At 47.5% G+C, this 19,992-nt stretch overlaps 1 protein-coding gene across 1 annotated transcript in view; it reads left to right on the forward strand.

The window, feature by feature from the left end:
* The first annotated feature begins 14,697 nt into the window (after positions 1–14,697).
* SLC35F1 (solute carrier family 35 member F1) overlaps positions 14,698–19,992 on the forward strand; it is a 253,858-nt gene continuing 248,563 nt past the window's right edge. The window contains exon 1 of the mRNA XM_037392937.1: positions 14,698–15,328. Within this exon, the coding sequence (XP_037248834.1) occupies positions 15,126–15,328 (203 nt within the window). The 5' untranslated portion in view covers positions 14,698–15,125. The remainder of the gene's footprint in view (positions 15,329–19,992) is intronic.

The following is a 19,992-nucleotide window of genomic DNA, read 5'->3' on the forward strand; positions in this document are numbered from 1 at the left end:
CCCATCTTGTTTCTTTTGCTGTTGCTCATAGTCTCTGTGTAGCAATTAGCTAGACAAGACAGGAGTTATTTGCCATGATTTGCTCCTTAGACATCAGACAAGCTCTGGAGAAAAAAGCAGAGTCAGAAACCAGACAGGAATAAGTGGAACAAATAAAATCAGCCCCCCCCCGAGTTTCAGAGATCAGAAGAACAGAAGCAGCTGCATGAGAACATTTGTGTGCTAAAGGGAAATCTTACATGATCTCAGACAGGAAAAGCTGGATTTAAAATTTTGTAGGGCTTGTTATTACTGAGTTTGGAATAGGGTTTTTTTCTGGGAAATCAGAGACTTGTGAAAATTAATTCTCACCCAGAATGAGAAATTGCATGTATACAATCTTCAATAGTTTGTTTTAAAAAAAACATCAGTCACTGAGGTGCCCAACACACCACCACCACCACCACCCCACCACCCCCCCATGGTTTTGGGGCAGGGAAGGAAGGAAAAACAAGCAACAGAGAGCCGCATCTATGTAACATACTCTGTCCTGGTCATACAAATGATCTGTACTCTGAAAGTGGACTGTGCACTAGAGAAGAATGAGACGTTCTTTTGGGGGTTGGGGAATAATAGAGCAAAGATGTTTTCATCATTATGTGGTCTGTACATGAAATCCCCAACCCTTCTGCAGGGGAAAATTCTAAGTTAGCAACATCAGCTCAGTGTCTGATGCGAGCCACAGAGTGGTCACACTGCAGACATATGAACTGCCAGCAATAACGACATGACAATAAGTCAGTGCAATGGAGGGGCTTGAAAATATTTCCTTGGAGGTCATCTGTGGAATACAAAGAGAGGATGATGAAGTGTTCTCATGTAAAGTCGCACTTTGACTTACTGTAACCAATGAGCTTTACAAAACTGCATTTGGTAAAAATGACACTGGTCCCAGTCATAAGCAGAATGTTCTCCATGGGAATGGGCAGGGCTTCACAGCCTACCATTTTCTCCTATAAACATATCAGCCAGAGATCTCTGGTGGACATTTTGGTGTGTCCCAAAATATTCCATGATACAGAAAGTTGTAAATGACAGTCTACTTGGAGGTATTGTAGATAGGCAGCAAAGTTTAGGGTGGCCTAGAGAGTTTAGAAGACTCTTTACAACTTCAGAAGTTCCCACTAATTATCTGAGCTGAGCTAACTGTCCAGGTGCCCAAACTGGTATAACTTTTTAAGTAAAACTCATACACTATATTATACCACCTTCCCCAGAGGCAAGACTTACCCTAAAAACAAGTGGTTTAAAAGGGAAAGTGTTTCACTTTGTGAAAGTGGCCAGCTAAGAATATGCAATGATCACTTCTGTTGTCTCTGACGACAGGCAAGGCTTTTTGCTTTCCTCAGAGGTGACCATCTGCCAGAGCCAAGGGTTACAGAGGTATCGATAATGCACAGGGTTAACAATCCAGGGTCATCATGCTTACTACACACCGCTGCACTGTAAGGGAGATTTCTTCATCCTGAGTAATTTTCTTTTATTAAGAGCACATCCAGCTGTCTTCATACGGCTCCTTCTCCGTGACGCTACCAGTCACTCATCATCTTGAACATGAATGTCACCAGCCACCCTTTTTTATTATTTTAATCCAGTCAATGGATTAAATTTGGCACACTGTAAAGCCTTGCCTCTACCAGAAACGTGAGTCAGTTTAAATTGATTTAAACTTACGTAAATTACTATGATAGATGTTTAACCTATGTTTGTATCGATTTATCTTACATCAGTTCTGCTCCTGCCATGAATGCCAATCATGATTATTTTTTAACCAGTGCACTCATCTAATACTGGCAAAGCACAAGGCAAGGGAAAAAAGTCAAAGCTTAGGTTTTCTTCCATTGCTGAAGCAAAATGGAGCTTGATACCATGTTGTGTGCTGTAAAGAGCACATGAAATAGTGGAATGTGAAGGGAAAGAACATGGCACAAAAATAGCAGAAACAGGCAAAACACACACAGTTGGGCAGGGTTTGTTGTAGGAAAGTTTGAGAGCAGAGATGTAATCTCTGTAATCCTGTCTTTTCCATCTCATAAGCACTGCCTGTTTAGCTGTCATTTCTCATAATTAATTTTTACTGTACACAGACAATTCCCCGTGCTGGAGAAACCTTTTCATCTGCTGCAGAAGCAACCCCAAACACCATGAGAGACTCCCTGTGTCAGAAACGTCAGTGGTGATGACCTTCAGGCCTCTGAAAAAAATATGGTCGGGCTTCCAGACTATGCTCAGGGGGTCTCCGGGTTTCATGCCGAAAGCCTACGAAATTGTCACGCTGACATTTTCTGGGTCTGTTTTGCTGCTGTAATGTAGTTTTAAACTCTCCAGACCTTTCAGGAAGCTGCTGCAGCCGCTTACACTGAAGTGTGACATAACCTTACAGCTGGTAAGGGGCCGGCCAAGATTTCTGCCTGCTCTGTGCACAGATCGCTGCTGCGTTACCACTGAACACAGCTCCAGATCTCATGGCCCGCTACTCGGTGTAAACACTTCCTCTGAGTCCTGCAGCCTCGAAGTAGTCTATAAAACAAGAAGACAGTGTCTCACTCTGTCTGAAATCCAGGCCCTTGGGAAGGAGTGGCCCGTAGCTTTTATTTTACTTGCACACTGGTTTTAGTGTAAGTAAAATAACTGGAGTATGTGATCTCTTGTGCTCATTCCCTCATACAGGGATGAATGTCACCCACAGGGACTCCTAGTCCTGCAGTTGGTCCAGCAGGCAGAAATATCATAAGCAACTGTGATGGTATACCTCAAATTGTTTTCAGTACAGCTTTTGTACACTTTTTGCCATGAACTCGGCATGAACACACAAGCTGCTGTCTTGTCATGAGGCATGGTTTGGATATTCAGCTTTTTGAGATGCAGAACATCCTCATCTGGAGTAAATAAGTACCCTATGTGCAGCGATGGCATCGACCACGTATGGCATTTTGACAGGAGAAACAGCTCTATTTTAACCTGAAAATCACTAAACAGCTGACACTCATTGAATGGCAGATGCCATACTGCAGGGAACTCATGGTTTGTTTGCTCCTAGACCACAGTACTGAAGCTCTTTCTTTCATCAGCTCCTCTGCTCTTCCTTGTCATTTCAAAATCTTGTGAAAAATTTCAGAGGGTCTCAAGCACAATGTGGGCCCTGGTTTTGTATCACAGATCTCCCCTCTTTACTGGAAGTCTTTGACGTAAAATTTGAAATGTCTTTATGCATTTCGTAAGCTTTGAAAGGACACTGGCCCTGCAGTAACATTAGCTTTGCTGCCCATTTTTCTTTCTGATAAATTCTTTGGATATGAGGTGGAGGAAGTTGAATCTGAATCTGCAAATGCAGTCTGTGCTCGTCCAAGGAAAAGGAGGAATCAGCAAGCAGACAGACAGTCAGTATCTGGCAGGCTTTTCATACAACAGTAGGCAGCAGTTTACAGGGTTAGCTGTCAGGCAATACATCCTAATGGCTGCAAGTCAGCCTCCAAGTCCAGCTGTGAAATGCTTTGCATGTGTAGCACCCGTCTGGTACGTTGTCTCCAGTACTCCTGTGCTAGGTTACTGAGTCAGAGAAAGCTGAAATGCAGTCCCAGTCATCTCAACAGCATTTAAACTCTGTTACCCGGGCCCTGCTTCCTTGAGAAGGATTTCACACTATGTACAGGAGCACATTATGGTGGGATTTACTTGCTTTTACTTCAACACAGGCATTATATCTGTCTGCTAAGTAGTTCTTATCGCTGAGGATAGCTCTTTCTTCAGTTGGCATGGCAGTTAAATACTCTCCAGAACATGATAGGCATGTTCATTAATCCCAGTGTAGCAAGGAGCAAATCCTGGTTGCTTGTACATCAGGACATCCTTCATCCTGTTCCTCTGCTCTTCTTCCTAAATGCAGAGCAGGGCAGGGCTCCAGCTCTGCAATTAGGTACAAATGTGCACCGAAATAAGAAGAAAGCCTGCATTTCTCAGAGCAGTTTATGCACCTGCAGCAAGAGTCTGGAAACTGGTAACATTTTCACCCAAGTCCTGCATCTGTTGTTTAGCCTGGGAGCTAGTTGAATGTGTTGTGAGAACAAGTTAAAAGGAACAAATAAAAAGGAACTTGCACCCCAGTCAGCAAAAAAAGCTGAATTTGGTCCAATGCTTTTGCCCATAAACTCTGGTTTCCGTATCTCTTTTCAAAATTCAATGTTCGTTCAGAGAGCCTTTATTAACCATTAACATATTCTTACACTGTAAAACTTACTGTAGAGGGTACTGTGGGACATGACTTTTCTGATCATCAAATCTAACCTCTGGAATAAAACAGGATTAACCACTGAAATAATTCCACTTTCTATCTATCCATCTTTATCTTGAACTCCGCTAATGATACTGACCTAATGACCTCATTAGGTGATACCTTCCTAAGCATGAGGCATCCTGTTAATCATGCCTGCTGGTGCTATTTCAGTAATTCGGAACTAAAATAATAAATAACAATTGAATAAATCATAGAATCATAGAAAGGTTTAGGTTAGAAGGGACCTTAAAGATCACCTAGTTCCAAGCCCCCTGCCATGGGCAGGGTCACCTTCCATCAGACCAGGTTGCGCTGAGCCTCATCCAACCTGGCCCTGAACACTTCCAGGGATGGGGAACCCACAATTTCTCTGGGCAGCCTGTTCCAATAAAACCTTGAACCTGATGATATCTTCCATTAATCACCCAAACATTTGACCTATTTGCAAAGTGTGACTAGCAGGTGTGATTTTCTTGCCCCCAAAAGCTATGTATTTTGTCTTTATTAATTCCTTCAGAACACTAGCCTTTGGGCTTGGCTCAACAACAACCACCCCTCTCACCCACTTGCAGAATTACAGTTGTGTCTTGCCAATGAGGCTTGCAAAACAGGGACACATAGAAAAAGATAACATGGAAAGGCACTTTACCCTTTGACAAGTAGATCTTGCTAGTATCTGGAGATCACTATTTATTTTTTAAAAAATTAAGATATTTTGTAAAAATGTACCAGACCTAAAGAATAACTGGAAAACAATAATAAATATCCCCAAATAGAGTTGCTCCTGAAGGAAGTATTCTGAATTCTCTGTTTTTACTAGCTATTACCTCTATTGATGGATACCCTAAATGGCCAGTTGGTCATAGACATTTTGAATCTTGACTGAGGCAACAATCCCAAGAGATGCTAATCTCTCCAGTCCAGAAAGGAATAGGGCAAGAGAGCTGAATCTCTACTATTTCTATCAATGCATTCGAGTAATTAAGAATTTGCATTGGTCAGGTGCTTTGTTGTTGCTTTATTGACACTAATTTTATTTTCACTTTTGTATAATGTCATGTGGGAATAAGTTGCCTTATAGATACTCATCCTTTTGTGTTTTCCTGTAACTTTGTCCTAACAAAATTCAAAATAGTGAAAATGTTACTTCTTCCAGCTATTTCCCTTACTGGAGTTTTCTGACCCTGCAGTTGCACATGCACATACTGTTGAAATATAGCTCAGCACAGCTAAAATAATAATTTGTAGGATAACTCTCCTTGGAAGAGGACTCAGGAAGCTTCTGCTCCAACCTCCTACTTACAGCAAGGTGAGCCATGAGGTGAGACCACGTCCCTTAGGGCTTTTTCCAGCTGGGTCTTGAAAACCTTCAAGGACAAAAACTTTGCATCCTGGGCAATCTGTGCCACTGCTTGATGGAATTAATAAATCACCTGGCAGTTCTTGTTGTAGCCTGTACCCTAAAGATGCTGTGATTTGGTGTCTTTAGAGCATCATCATACTAGAAAAAGAGCATGTTTGTTCTTGTATATCACAGACCAGGGCAGCGTCAAGATGTAACCAAGATCCTGACAGTTCCATGTGGCCTCAGGAAGTTAGAAAGGATAGAAAGCCATTTTTGCTTCCAACAGCCTGCTCTGCCTTCAATATAGCTGATCCAAACACCGTACCAAAAAAAGCAGAAGGAAAGGCAGCACAAAGGTCAGTTGTCTTCACCTGCAGAGTTATCTAAAAGGTCGCTGTGTTGTCACAGATGTACGGATCAGCTCTCAGAAGGTGGCTCTGTGCAGCAGGAGCCATGGCTGGTGGGATTAGATGCACACAGGGCCAGAGAGTGAAGACATGAGAAGTCTGGATCGAGCACGAAGGGCAGGCAGTGCCTGTGAAGATGGAGATGTGGTCACAGCGGTGCCATTTCAAACGGCTGGACCGTGCAGCTGAAATGCAGAGAGAAAAGCTAAACTTGCCAGCACCGTCATGACTACTGCTTGAAAGCATGAGCCCTCTGCTCCTGCCTGCTGCAGCCTGTCCCCAGCCCTGGGGGAGGAGGGAGGGACACACACCGCTCGCCCTGGGCTGGCGCTGGGGTTGCAGTCCCTGGGGTCTTGCTCGCATCTCCAGAGGGTTTGATTTAGGTTTCAGCCCTGCCATTTTGTTTCCCCTGGGAGTTATGACAGTGGTAATTAGAAACCCAGAGGCCTCTGAAAGCAAAGTGTTATTAACTAGGACAAAAGTCTGTCAATGAAATGTATTATAATAACACTAAGGCATGCAATATGTATGGTTGTTTTTCTCTAAAGGTTAGCACATTTGCTGTTTGGGAAGCCCCTTTAATTCCTCCACGCTCTGTCTAATGGCTTTCCTCCCTCACAAAATGAACTCTCGTTCTTCTCCCGAAGTGCATTTCTTTAATGTTGAAAATCTTTTTCCAAATATAATTCTTGTCCAGCAAAACTGCTGGGCCACTTTGCCCTGGAGTCTGGCGGCCTGTCTCTGCCCTCTCACCTCAAGTGTTTGCTTGGATGCCACTAACTCAGAGAGTGCATGGCCAGGAGGACCTCAGGATCACCTTATATGACCTCTTACATATCACAGGCCTCCTCATTTCACTGAGTTATCTCTGTATGGAAATTGTGTGGTGCAGCTGGAGCAGTGAAATGGCCCCTTAGTCCAAGGGCAACCTCACTCTTGTAAACCCAGTCCTCTCCTTGTCAGATTGTTGATTATCTGGCTTGCAAATGGAATAGTAAACCACCTCTGCTGTGAAGTGGGTCTCCCTTCCCATTTTAGCAAGTCAGTCTCTAGTTATCCTCGGGGCAGCACTCCTAATTTGCAATAGGGGGCCTAGACATGTGGACAGCTCTGCATGCAGGAGGGACATGGGCAAGTTTCATACCTCAGGCAGGGAAACAGATGGTCCTGGACAAATAGAATAGCTACAGCTAGTGCATCGGTCCCATGAACATTTCCCAAGTTATGGGTCAAAGCGTGCCTCCCACCTGCTCCCTGAGTCCCCCAGGCAGAGAGCCCTCCTTTGCAGCCTGGCCTTTCCAAGGCATCAGCCAGAGGAGTGCCTTGATCACAGGGCAGGCAAAGGATCTCCCATGTGCCAGCATGAGAGCTAGGGGTGATGCATGAGTGAACAAAGTCTGCAAAACTGAGGGTTTTGTTTTTTTTTAAAAATACAGATAAGTAAAGAAAGCAAGCAATTGTCACATTCCTACTGAAAAGGACTGCTCAAGACTTGTTTCTTCAATCTTAAAAGGAATTGGTTTGGTTTTTCACATCTGTGTATCATGTTTTCTGACTGCTGAACAGTAGTAACAAGTTGAAAAGTGATATTGTTGCTTCATAGAAGAACAGGATTATTTTTAAAACTTGTTATCTCTGGACAAGTAGAGACACTTAAATCAGGGTGTACTGTAGGCTGACATTCAATTATGTAATGAGGAAGGAGAGGAAGCATGACATAAAACAAATAAAAGTAATTGCAATATAGTTTATTGAAAAGAACAAGTAGATTGAAAATGCTACTGGGCTACGTAAAAATACCATCACACGACTATTATAAGTTCATTTCTCTTCTGCTAGCAAATTAGGGACTTCTTCCCGCTTGCTTTATCGGTACTGAATATCAACGAGGGAAATAACAGTCTGCCTCCCTGCAGCTTTCTGAGCTGATGAGCTGTTGTTGCTTTCTTTTGAGTTTCAGCTTTCTTTCCAACGTGAGGGTTTGAGTCTGCGAGTGACCTATGCCACAAGCAAAGCACAAAATTTAATACACCTCTTAATTAACCTCTGTAGGATTATTTATTTTTATGCAAATTAAGAAAAGGACAAGTAGGTAAATATCTGCAGCTGTCTAACAGCTATTGGCGACTGCACGGCTACTACAAACTCTGCTGAAATGATAGCTGTGGCAGTGAAGCAAGTGAAATCTTGAAGAAGAGGCAATCATATGTGAGGCAGCAGCTCTCCCTTTCCTCCTCCAGAGAAACTCAGCTATCCCAGATGTTCCATTTCTGAACTGCTTGTGAATCTTATGCTATTGTAAGCTAAGGCATTTGCAGATTATTTATTGTACTTTTTATTGTGCCTTTGTTGCTCACCTAAGGCGATGGAAATGAATAAATTCTATCTAATTTTACCTTTTCTGTATTGTATAATCTATTTGTTTTATATGGAGTCAGACGCTTGGTCTCAGGCTCCAATGGCATCACAACATAATTCTCCCTGTCTCTCTGTGTGTGTGTGTAAATATTCCCCTAGAAGAGTGAAAACTATTAGTCAGTTGGTATATTCCCTCCTGCAACTAATGAGAAACATAAAATACGTTTATGGTTGATTTGAAAAATTGGCATTGTTACCCACAACCTTCCTCACCCCTTGTGTGATGCAGGTGGGGTGTCTCACCTTGCTCATGCTGCCAGGGACTGAGGAGTCAGTGGGAGGAGCACCTCTGTCTGCATGGCTCCATGCTCTCCTCCTCCTGTTTTGTTAGATGCAGAGCTGCTGTCTAGGTAGGAACTGTACATGGACTGTGTGTTGAGATTCCCCACAGCTATGTTGCCTTTCCATAGCTGTTCATCCACTAGCGTGTATGAATAAACATTTTATGCTCAGATTCAGAACTGCTGACTTCTCATCTCCTAAGAAGTTGACTTGTGAGGCCCTGATTATCTGTAACAACCTGATGGATGGCAACGATGGTGCTGAAATGGGACACTGGCACGTGGAGACTGAGGAATAACATGAAGGTTGTGCCACTGTGCTCTACCCTTGCTTCTTTTTCTCACAGTCTGCCTCATGTGTTGGAAACTTGTGGCTTCTCTGAGTCTTTCTGAGTGTTGGGAGGCGGCTGGACTAGTTGGGCTCTTGTGAAAAAAATTGCCTGAGAAGAGGCTTGGAAAAATTTTGAGTAAAGGGCTTTTGTGAAAACCAACACCTTGTCTCTGTGGCTGTTGCTTGTCCCTCAAAAGCACTGTAACAAATGCTGTCACTGCTGTGCTATGCAGTGCTGCATGTAAAGACACCTGGGCTAGTTATTAACAAGCTAGGCAGCAGCACCACAGCTTCAGGATGGTACTGAGCTCAAACTTGCCAGACGTATGAAAACCTTCTCTCTGGAATGTCATGCAGAAACAACCGGCACGAATCTTGGCTCTGACCTGACATTGATCCATGTGGTGTTGCAGTAGAGCGTGCTAGCAAAAGTTCTCGATCCCTCCAGCTGCAACTACTTCATTCCAGGGATAAAGAAAAATAATATATAATATTTGATTTTTTAGTAATAATCAAGCAATGTTTAGACCAAATAAATGTTTTAATATAAATAAAATGTTATATCAAATGGTAAAACGTAAAAATCAGTAAATCAAAGTGTAATTTTGATATAGAGTAAACAGCAAATACTGAATAGTCATTTAGACAGATGCAGAAGTGATCATGACTCTTCCTCTTGGTAGCCCTGGTGTTTGTTTGAGAAAGGACAGGACATGTCCAGTCTTGGCCAAAGCTGCTTTAGTACCCTGAAAAAAATGTGATGGAAGAGGCTGATTGCCTGATTGCATCCCCAAGAGTAGCCAAATGGCCTTGGGAGTATAACACTGTTCCACATCTTAGGCCAGAGCTGTGACCACTGGAATTTGGGTTTTTTTTCCTGGAGCTGGGAAGCAAGGGATGCTGACAGTACTGCAGAAAAGCAATTTCAGCAATTCCAGGAGACTCATCTGGAATGGGAAAGACTTTTAAGTCTCCAAAATTTGGCTAATCTGAGGTGAGAGCCCAAGTTCCCACATCCAGGGAGAGCAGTCAACCTGCCTGGAGACGGATGTGCACATCTTTATAAAAATTCCTCATTTGTTGACACTATTCCCCTGCTTACAAGTTTTACTGCTGCTGTGTTGTCCCTCTAGTTACTGGTCAGCCTCTGGTGCTGCTGCAAGTCCTGTCAGGTCTTGAGAGGGGTCAGAGCACAGCTACAAACTCAGAACCCCAGGGGAGAACTTCCCCACTTAGCTTAAGAATTGTGCTTCAGGCACTAGCGTGTAGGCTTGAACCAGGTCCCTGGACAGTGTGTTAGCCAGTCAGTGTGGCTGCTGTTGCAACAGCTTTGTGCATCCCCCCGTAACCAAGGGGAAATGGTCAGTGACCTGCTGCACCACTTAGACACACACAAGTCTATGGGGCTGGATGGGATCCACCCAAGGGTCCTGATGGAGCTGGCGAAAGTGCTCCGTGAGCCACCTCCTACCATTTATCAGCAGTGTTGGCTAACTGGGGAGGTCCCAGTTGACTGGAAGTTAGTAAATGTGATGCCCTCTACAAGAAGTTCCAGAAGGAGGATCTGGGGAACTACAGGCCTGTCAGCCTCGGTGCTGGGGAAAGTTGTAGAGCTGATCATCCTGAGCACCATCACACGGCACGTGCAGGACAACTGGGGCACATGCCCAGCCAGTGTGGGTTTATGAAAGGCATGTCCTGCTTGACTAACCTGATCTCCTTCCATGACAGTGACCTGCTTAGTAGATGAGGGAAAGGCTGTAGATGCTGTCTACCTAGACTTTAGTAAAGCGTTTCCCACAGCATTCTCCTGGAGAAACTGGCTGCTCATGGCTTGGACATGTGTACTGTTTGCTGGGTAAAAAACTGGCTGGCTGGCCGAGCCCAGAGGGTGGTGATGAATGGAGTTGCATCCAGCTGGTGGCTGGACCCAAGTGGTGTTCCCCAGGGCTCAGTACTGGGGCCAGTCCTGTTTAATATCTTCACCGACGATCTGGATGAGGTGGTTGGGTGCACCCTCAGTAAGTTTGCAGATGACACCAAGTTAGGGGGGAGTGTGGGTCTGCTTGATCCTCTGCAGGAAGGCTCTGCAGAGGGACCTGGGCAGGCTGGACTGATGGGCCAAGGCCAGTTGCATGAGGTTCAACAAGTCTGAGTGCCACGTCTTGCACTTGGGTCACAACAATCCCATGTAACACTACAGGCTTGGGGCAGAGTGGCTGGAAAGCTGCCCAGAAGAAAAGGACCCGAGGGTGTTGGTCAACAGCTGGCTGAACATGAGCCAGGTGTCCAGGAAGGCCAACAGCATCCTGGCTTGTATCAGAGACAGCAGGGCCAGCAGGACTGGGGAAGTGATCATCCCTCTGTACTGGGCACTGGTGAGGCTGCACCTTGAAAACCGTGTTTGGTTTGGGGCTTCACACTGCAAGAAAGACACTGAGGTGCTGGAGCGTGTCCAGAGAAGGGCAACGAAGCTGTTGAAGGGTCTAGAGAGCAAGTCTTATGAGGAGTGGCTGAGGGAACTGGGGCTGTTTAGTTTGGAGAAGAGGAGAATCAGGGGAGACCTTGTTGCTCTCTACAACTATCTGAGGGGAGGGTATAGTGAGGTGAGTGTCAGTCTCTTCTCCCAGATAACAAATGTCAGGACAAGAGGAAACAGACTCAAGCTGCACCAGGGGAGGTTGAGATTGGATGTTGGGAAAAACTTCTTCACCAAAAGGGTGTTCAAGCTCTGGAACAGGTTGCTCAGGGACGTGGCTGAGTTGCCATCCCTGGAGGTATTTAAAAGATGTGTAGGTGTGGTGCTTAGGGACATGGTTTAGTGGTGAACTTGGCAGTACTAGGTTATTGGTTGGACTTGATGATCTTAAAGGTCTTTTCCAGCATAAATGATTCTGTGATTGTATCAACAGAAACTCAAAAGTAAAAAGGACTTAGTCCCCTGTGAACTCAGGTGGTCACAGAGAGGTGTTTTATTTATGGAAGTCTTTGGTGACCAAAAAGGCTGAGTCAGTTCAGTGCCTTCAAGAACCTGGGTTTAAACTTAAATGATGATTTTGAACCTTAGGCTTAAAACCAGACTTAATACTAGAAGGCAAAACAGTTCTGCAGTGTAAACCACAAGAAAGTGTCATCAGAGTAACTCTCTAGCACGTTCACTTGTTTGTTAATCAGGGGGATGATATGCTTAACAAAAAATAATATTCACAATTTTTAAAATTCTATTCTTATGTTTTGGTAAAATTAATCCAGTTGCAAGTTACATTAATGAAGATGCCAGACGTGACATAGTTGAATGTCAACACACTGAGAAACAGCTACGTTGGAGTCGAACATGCTCAGCACTATGTTTGAAATCAGGCCAAGAGTGCTGAGGCTGCGAGGGATACTAAGCCTCATGAACAGCATCTCGAGTAATTATTAAAATGTTAAAAAATGCTGCTCTCAATCAGTCACTACTGATTGTATGATGCAGTCAACTGCTGATATTACTAAACAGAAGACATCCAGTATAATTGCTCTTCCCAGTAATCATGTCTAATCATGGCAAAAAACCAGCACGGCTAAGCTGCAACATGAAAGGCACAAAGCCGTGGGATGGCGTCATGCTACACATGTGGTGTGAAAGTGACACAAAGTGAAAAGTAATTGGAAACAATTTTGTTGGACACAGCAAAATTTTGGCAACGTATTTATGATAGATCTCTGTGTGCAAGAAATCCATTTGTCACGATGGCAGCAGGGCTATCTGCACAGACTTACAGTTTCTTTCCACATCGGTGAAAAGGGGCTGCCAAACAAGGGGGCTGCCCTGAGGAGAGGGGCTTCCTACAGCCCCTCTGTTTATCAGCAGAGCCCAAATTGGACTTCAGGTATGCATTCATTTGGTTTAATCAGTAGGAATAAAGTTACACAAACACTGTTGTTCTGACCCGCTCAGCTGTCAGATCAGACTGAAATGGCCACTGAGCACCCAGAAGCAAACATATCTCTTATCTAAATCTTCTCACACCAGCACGGAGAGTATTTGCAGAATATTGGCTGTTGCCATCCAGCCACAGTTTGGAGAAACAGAACGTTTAACAAAGGGCATGGAAATGTTAACAAATAGGTGCTGGAGGTACGTGGGACAGAGATGAGCAGGTGAGCTGGGGGTGCTGCGGCTGCACCCACGGGTGATGGCACACAGCGGCCAGCCCTGCAGCTAACCCTGCACCGCCTGCCACAGGCGCGGGGGCTTTGGAGCCTCTGTCCCTTCCACTTCCAAGAGCTGCCAGGGAGAATGAACCTCATCTTCTCTCCACTTATGGAAACATGTGGTTGCCATGGGGGGAATAGGAGAGAGGAGAATCTCTAGCATAATCCAATTCAACTGAGGTTCGGCTCGCGCTGAAAACAGCTGGCTTTTTGCCCAGAACGGAGAATGAACTTTAGAGGATTTCGAGTGAGCGAGCCCCATCTTCAAAAGCATTCCTCTGGTAGAGCAACATGCTCCACTGGATCTCATCTGAAGACCTGTTAGACTGAGGCTGCTGAGGTACTCAGAGTAAAGCAACATATTAAAAATTAATATTGCCAAAAGAAATAGTCTCAGTAAACAGATCTGACGAACCTGAAATCTAGTCATTAAAAAAAAAAAAAAAGCAAAAGTAATTTTGAGTATTACATCTATCTGATTTCCCTGGGGGACACTCCACAGCTTTATAACCACATTTCCCTGCTTTTTATGAATGTTCCTCTCACCTTCACAGCTTTCTGTAAGGTCCACACAAACAAGAATACAGGGAAAGAATCCTTGACAAAAATAAGAAGGGGGAACAATAGAATGGAAAAGGTGAAATCTCAAATTTATTTCACTCAGAGAACTTTGCAAAATTACCACATAAAACGTTTCAGAGAGACACGATCGATTTCAAAGGTATGTGTACGTTTTACCTCCTCTCAGCCTGATTAAATTTTAAAAGTGACATATCTTACTCTTTCGAAGGAGAAATATTAAACCTGCATTCCTTCCCTCCGTTTTCAGACACAGTCCCCGTATCCGAAGGAGACTAACGCCGGTCTAACCAGCCCTGCCCAGGCATGGAGCGCACCGGCCGTACGACACCCGCCTGGCGCGCCCAACTTCACGGCCACTGCCACTCGCCTCGGTAAGGGCACGGCTGTGCTCACAGGCATGTTTCACGGACACCTCTGCCAGCCCACTGGAGAGAGGCCACGCCGCGTTTCGAAGGACAAACGCACGGCAGCTCCCAGGTGCTCCAGCCCCCAGCTGGGGCAAGTCACCCGGCCAGCAAAAACTCGCCCCGAAGGAAAGCCGGTGGGTGTTTAACGGGGTGAAGCCCTGGGGGTAAGCGACCCCCCTGCTGGCCCGGGCCCCCTCGCGCCCGCCCCAGCGCGCAGCCCAGGCGGGACGGCGGCAGCAGCCTGCGAGAGGGACCCCCGGGACCGCCCCCGCCCCGCTCCGCCGCGCATCCCGCCGGCTCCCGACGCCCCGCGGGGCGCCCGCGGCTGCGGCGGGGGGGGGGGGGAGCGGGGGCGCTGCCGCCGCCGGCGCCCCCTGGCGGCCCCCGCCGCGCTCGGCCGGCGGCATCGCGGCGCGCAGGGGCGGTCGCCGCCGCACACGGCTCCGAGGGGGCACCGCCGCCGCCGCCGCCGCGCCGTGACGGGCCGGGCCGGGCCGCGGCGGCAGCCGTGAGCTGGGGGTGCGCGGGGCGGCGACGAGCGGGGAACAAAGGGGATCGAGGCGGCGCAGCGGCGGCTCCGCCGGGGGGAGGCACCGGCTGGGCGCGGGGGGTGTGGGGAGGAGGAGGGTCGTCAAACTGCTGCCACTTCGTCGACCGTGAGCGCACTCGCTGGCGGCGGCGGCGGCAGCAGCCCGCCCCTCGCTGCATGGCAGCCCAGTGAGGGAGGAGCGGGCGAGGGTCTGGCGCTGCCCGGAAGCCGAGGGAGCCAGCGCCGGCGGCAGCAGCGCCCGCCGCCCTCCCGCCGGGATGCGCCCCGCTCTCCGCTGAGGCGCAGCCCCGCCGCGATGCTCTCCCCCGAGCGCCACCGCCACCACCGCCACCCCCCGCCGCCGCAGCCGCCGCCGCCGCCGCACCACCCGCCGCAGCCCAGCCATGTCGTGGCCACCATCGAGAACCTGCCGGCGGAGGGCGGCAGCGGCGGCGGCAGGAGCGGCATCTCCGCGCCCTCCTCCAGCGTGCGCCAGAGGATCAGGAAAGTGCTGAACAGGTGAGCCCGGGGGAGGGACCGGCGCTCCGGCGGCGCGGCAGGGCACGGCGCGGCTCGCCGCCTCGCCGCCGCTCGCCCTGGGGCGCGCAGGTCCCGGGGGCGGCCGTCGGGGGAGCCCCGGCCCGGCCCCTTCGGCGGCGTGGGGCGGGGAGGCACGGGGGCTCCGGCGGGGCGGCTGGCCCGGGCTGGCAGCGCCTTTCCCGGCGGAAGCCGCGGGCAGGGGGCGGCGGCGCGGAGTCTCCCCCGGCCCATTGTTGCCTCCGAGGCGCGGCGTGAGGCGCGGCCCCAGCCCGCTCCCTCCCCGCCGGCACCGGTGCCGATGCCGGTCGCACCTGCCCGGCCCGCAGGCACACCCCCCTCGGCGGGGGTCCCCGCTCCTCCCGCCAGCCGCGGCTCCCCGGCCCCCGTGGCGGACCCGCGGGGGGCGGCGGGCGGAGGCAGCCGACCTCCCGCTGCCGCAGCCCGGCCGGTGGCGGAGGCGCCGCCGGGGAAGTTGGAGCGCGGGCGCCGGCCGGGAGGGGCGGCGGGTAAGGGAGGGGGCGGCCCCCGGTCCCGGCGGGGGTCCGCCAGCCGCGGCCGGGCGGGGCCTGGTGCTCCGGGCGGCCGGGCGGCCCCGGGTGGGATTTTTGCCCCATCCCCGGCCAGCTGGCGTGGTCAGGGAGACGCAGGCTCCGGCTGCGGGAGCGGGATGCCGGCGAGGTGCTGGCTGCTCGGTCCGCCGGGGCGGGTGGCTCAGCACTGGCAGTGCGAGGGCAGGAGAACTGCAGGGTACCCGGGGTAAATTATTTCAGCGAACGCACAAGAAACCACTGGAACCGTCTGACTTAAATCCGTGGCGCTCTCATCTTTGCCAGTTGTTTCTTCTGCATTGCATTCGATTAGGGCTGAGGTTTTTGGTACAAAACAAGAGTCTATCCAGAGCCTAACTGGTTGCACTTCTCCAGGAGGGAAGGGGCCTCAGAGCTCCTGTCTGAAAAGCCAGCTGAAGCCATCACTTCTGCCTAGTGACTTTTACGTGCTAAATAGAGCGGTTGCAGCGTTATGAGCAGCAATGGGATGGTGTGCACCAGCACCGGCCTCATTGTCCCCGCTTTAGTTTCGGATACGTGTGGTGTGGATGAGCTACCAAGAGAAACAGCTCTTCTGCCTGGGTATGCTGCTTTTGAAGATGAAGGTCATTGAATCTTTCGAGCTTTTAAACATTAGGAAATCATCATTGTCACTGTCTTTGTTACAAATGCCTGAAGGTATTTGATTGCTCGTAGATCATTGCTATGATATGCAGTTAATTGTTACCATTCTAGGAGGATCCTCAAAAGCACTGGTAAGGGAGGAAATACTTACCCTTTGTTATTCGACCATGAGAAGGATTGAAAAGAAGTCGACACAAGTAAGAGCTGCTTCAGCTCAAACTGAGTTACACCTTTTCTTGTACATTCACATTTGCAACTCTCACTGTAGTAAATTTCACTCAATTTCTCAGCCCAACAGCCTGTGTCATCTTGGGTGTCCTGTGCTTGCAAAATCCTGCTCTCCTCCTGCTTGATCATCCTGATGTGTGTGTCAGTACTGAAATAAGACACTAGAGAAGATTTCTCAGGGGCAGCAAGAGATGTATGAAGATGCGGTGAGCTGTTCAGATACAGAAGCAGTTGGTACTCCAGTTCAAGGGTGGGTAATAGTGACCTCTGGGGAGCCATCAAATTGGCCACAGTCGTCTTGTCTAGGATGTGTTGGATTAATTAGTATAGTTGAAGCAGTTACCATGCTTATGCATATATATGACCCTCAGCCATAGATAAAGAGTCAAATCATTATTTATTGTTATATATTTATGAATGAAATGAGACTATCTTGATGCTCTGTTTTTTGAACGGGGAAAAGGATAGAAATTTACTCTGGTGACCAAAATTCAAATTTCGGTTCTGCTTCGTAAACTTGAATCTAGAAACAAGACCTCCCATTGCCTAGAGGAAAACCCTAACGAGCAGGAACCCAGTCATGGTTTTGTGGACATACCCTTTTCTCCTCCTCAAACAAGAAACAGGAGTAAAATTTTTCCAAATTTCTGTGATTTGTAGAGAGCAAGAAGACTTGTTACTGTGGTGTTTAAAGGCAGCCTTTTCTTTGTGTAAGAGAATCTTTAGCCCACTCCAAAGTCTGTATGGAGGGAAATTTTGCCGGAGTTAGGTTTCCTTTAACTTTACATGCGAACTAATGACTCAGCCCGTGTAATGTCATGGCTTTCATGCAATATTTCTGTTGATGCAGTGAAGTGAATCCTGACACAATGTTTATTTTTTCACCTTCTATAGAAATAATAGCATGTGATGAGTAAAGTAAAGGAAAAAATACGTATGCCAAATTCCTAAAGAAGCAGGAGTCCAGAACGTGCCAAACATTGGTTTCCTCAATGTTTTACTATTGGGAAAGGGTAGCACTTTCTCCATGCTGTGTATACTTTGTGTGCACCATTTGCTTGAGACTCATTTGTGAAAGATTCCTGATTGACTCATTGACTTGAGCTCATGTGATTCAGTTTTCTGCTAGACAGAGTGGGGGCTTTTCAGACAGAGGAACAAAATAAAGTTTGACAACAGCTGGGTTCGCCAGAAACCTGCTTGTAGCTGGTAGAATCATGGAATCATAGAATCATAGAATGATTTGGGTTGGAAGGTACCTTTGAATGTTATCTAGTCTACCTCCCTCTGCAATGAGCAGGGACATCTTCAGCTAGATCAGGCTGCTCAGAGACCCATCCAGCCTGACCTTGAGTGCTTCCAGGGATGAGGCATCTGTTACCTCTCTGGGAAACCTGTTCCAGTGTTTCACCACCCTCATCATAAAAAAATCTCTTAATTCTATCGAGTCTGAATCTACCCTGTTTTACTTTAAAACCATTCCCCCTTGTCCAGTTGCAACAGGCCCTACTAAAAAGTCTGTCCTCAAGGAGGGGACAGGCTCTGGTATGGTCAGGGAGGAGACAAGGCATCAGGACAGTGGGGATAGACACTGGCAGAAACTGAGCATCATTTCTCTTTCGTTTTATATGCAGTAGTTTGGTCACCCAGGCACTTGTTGATTCCAGAATTGCCTTTGAAGGCTTCTCTTTAAATTGCTTTACAAGCTATAGAAACTTACTTTAAGTTCACAACTCTCCTCCCTGTTCACTCAATAGATCCCAAGGTAACAGAGAAACACTGTAACACCAGCACACCTCCCCCCCGCCCCCGGGGTTTGAGAGAGGACATACTGAAAGCAGAACTGGTTGACTGTGAAAATCTATTTCAGTGATCACAGCAAACGCTCCACTCTGAAAAAGTTTCCCATAACAGAAAACCAAAGTAAAACACAAAACTGAAGGGTCAGAATCTCAGAGGACTGGAGATGCTCAATGAAATTGTAGGTTTTACTGGAATAGTTTGGATATAAATTCTGAGCTGCCAATGACAGTGAACAGGACCTGCTGCAACAGGAACAACCTTCCTGCTACCCTGGAAGTCTGGAGAGGGTGACTTGGCATTGCCATTGCATTAAGAGGAAATGTCATGGTGATTACATACTGCAGATATGTTCCTGGACCTGTGACTCACACCTGTGGTCCATGAATCCCATCTGCAGGGCCCTGCCTGGTACCTTCCTTGTGACATTTGCTGAGTAGGTGTCCCTGGCTGACCCTGCCCTGCTATATTTCAGGGGAGAAAAGGAATAATGGCTGCTTGCTTGCTTGCTTGCTTGCTTCCCCAAAGCCTCTGTGAAGCCAAAATTGGACTCCACCGACTCTGCTTGCAGAGGACCACTTAATAAGCAGTGACTCACCTGCTCTGCATTGCCTCCCACCTATAGCGGGAAGCAAGAAAAAAAGGAGAAAGTCATGTGGTTTGAAGTTCTGTGGTTCTCAATGCTTCCATCCCAGCACCTGCATATTTCAGAGATAGCTGTTGGTGAGTATGAACTCGCTCTGTCTGGCTGTATCCCAGCACAGAGGGGTGGCTTGTCTCCCTTCCCTGCATTCCCTGGATGACCTGAAGGGTGAAGAGCAGAGAATCACCTGCAAAATGTTGCCTGTGGCCCCTGAAGCCAGGTCGATCTCACGTTGGTAAAGTTGGTTGTCACCTCTTCAGAGGAACTGGGTGAAGAATAAACATTGCTGAAACACAGGGGGAGCACCTTGCCAAATGATCTCTTTGGGGGATTCTTGCAAGTTATTGATCTAAATGAGAACCAACGAATGATACGAGGACATTATCTCTGTAATCCTAGGCACCAGGACAAGGAGGGAAGATGAAGTTTCTGCAAGGAAAATGAGTTAATACCTTTATATGCTATAGCAAAGCTATTTTACCTAAATAAACATGGTTATTCTGTAAAACAAAAAACCCCATACTGTAGCTGTGTCAATGAACTCAGGCCTCCAAAGTAACATCTAAGGCCCTGCTGTTGTATTGCTTTCCTTGGTGTGGACTTTTTTAGAAAGCTGATGGCACATACATTTTTCTGGGTTTACCCACTTCTACCTTACAGTACTTTCTTAACGAATACTTGCTGTAAAATCTAGCCATGCCTTATCTTGCTGTTTCAAGGATGTCTTCATGAGCTTTTTCTTGCTCTTTGTTGCTAAATGGCGCTTCGTATTTTTCAGAAGATTCCTAAAAATCATGTCA

This window comes from Falco rusticolus, chromosome 6, assembly GCF_015220075.1.
Source record: "Falco rusticolus isolate bFalRus1 chromosome 6, bFalRus1.pri, whole genome shotgun sequence".
Taxonomy (NCBI): Eukaryota; Metazoa; Chordata; class Aves; order Falconiformes; family Falconidae; genus Falco; species Falco rusticolus.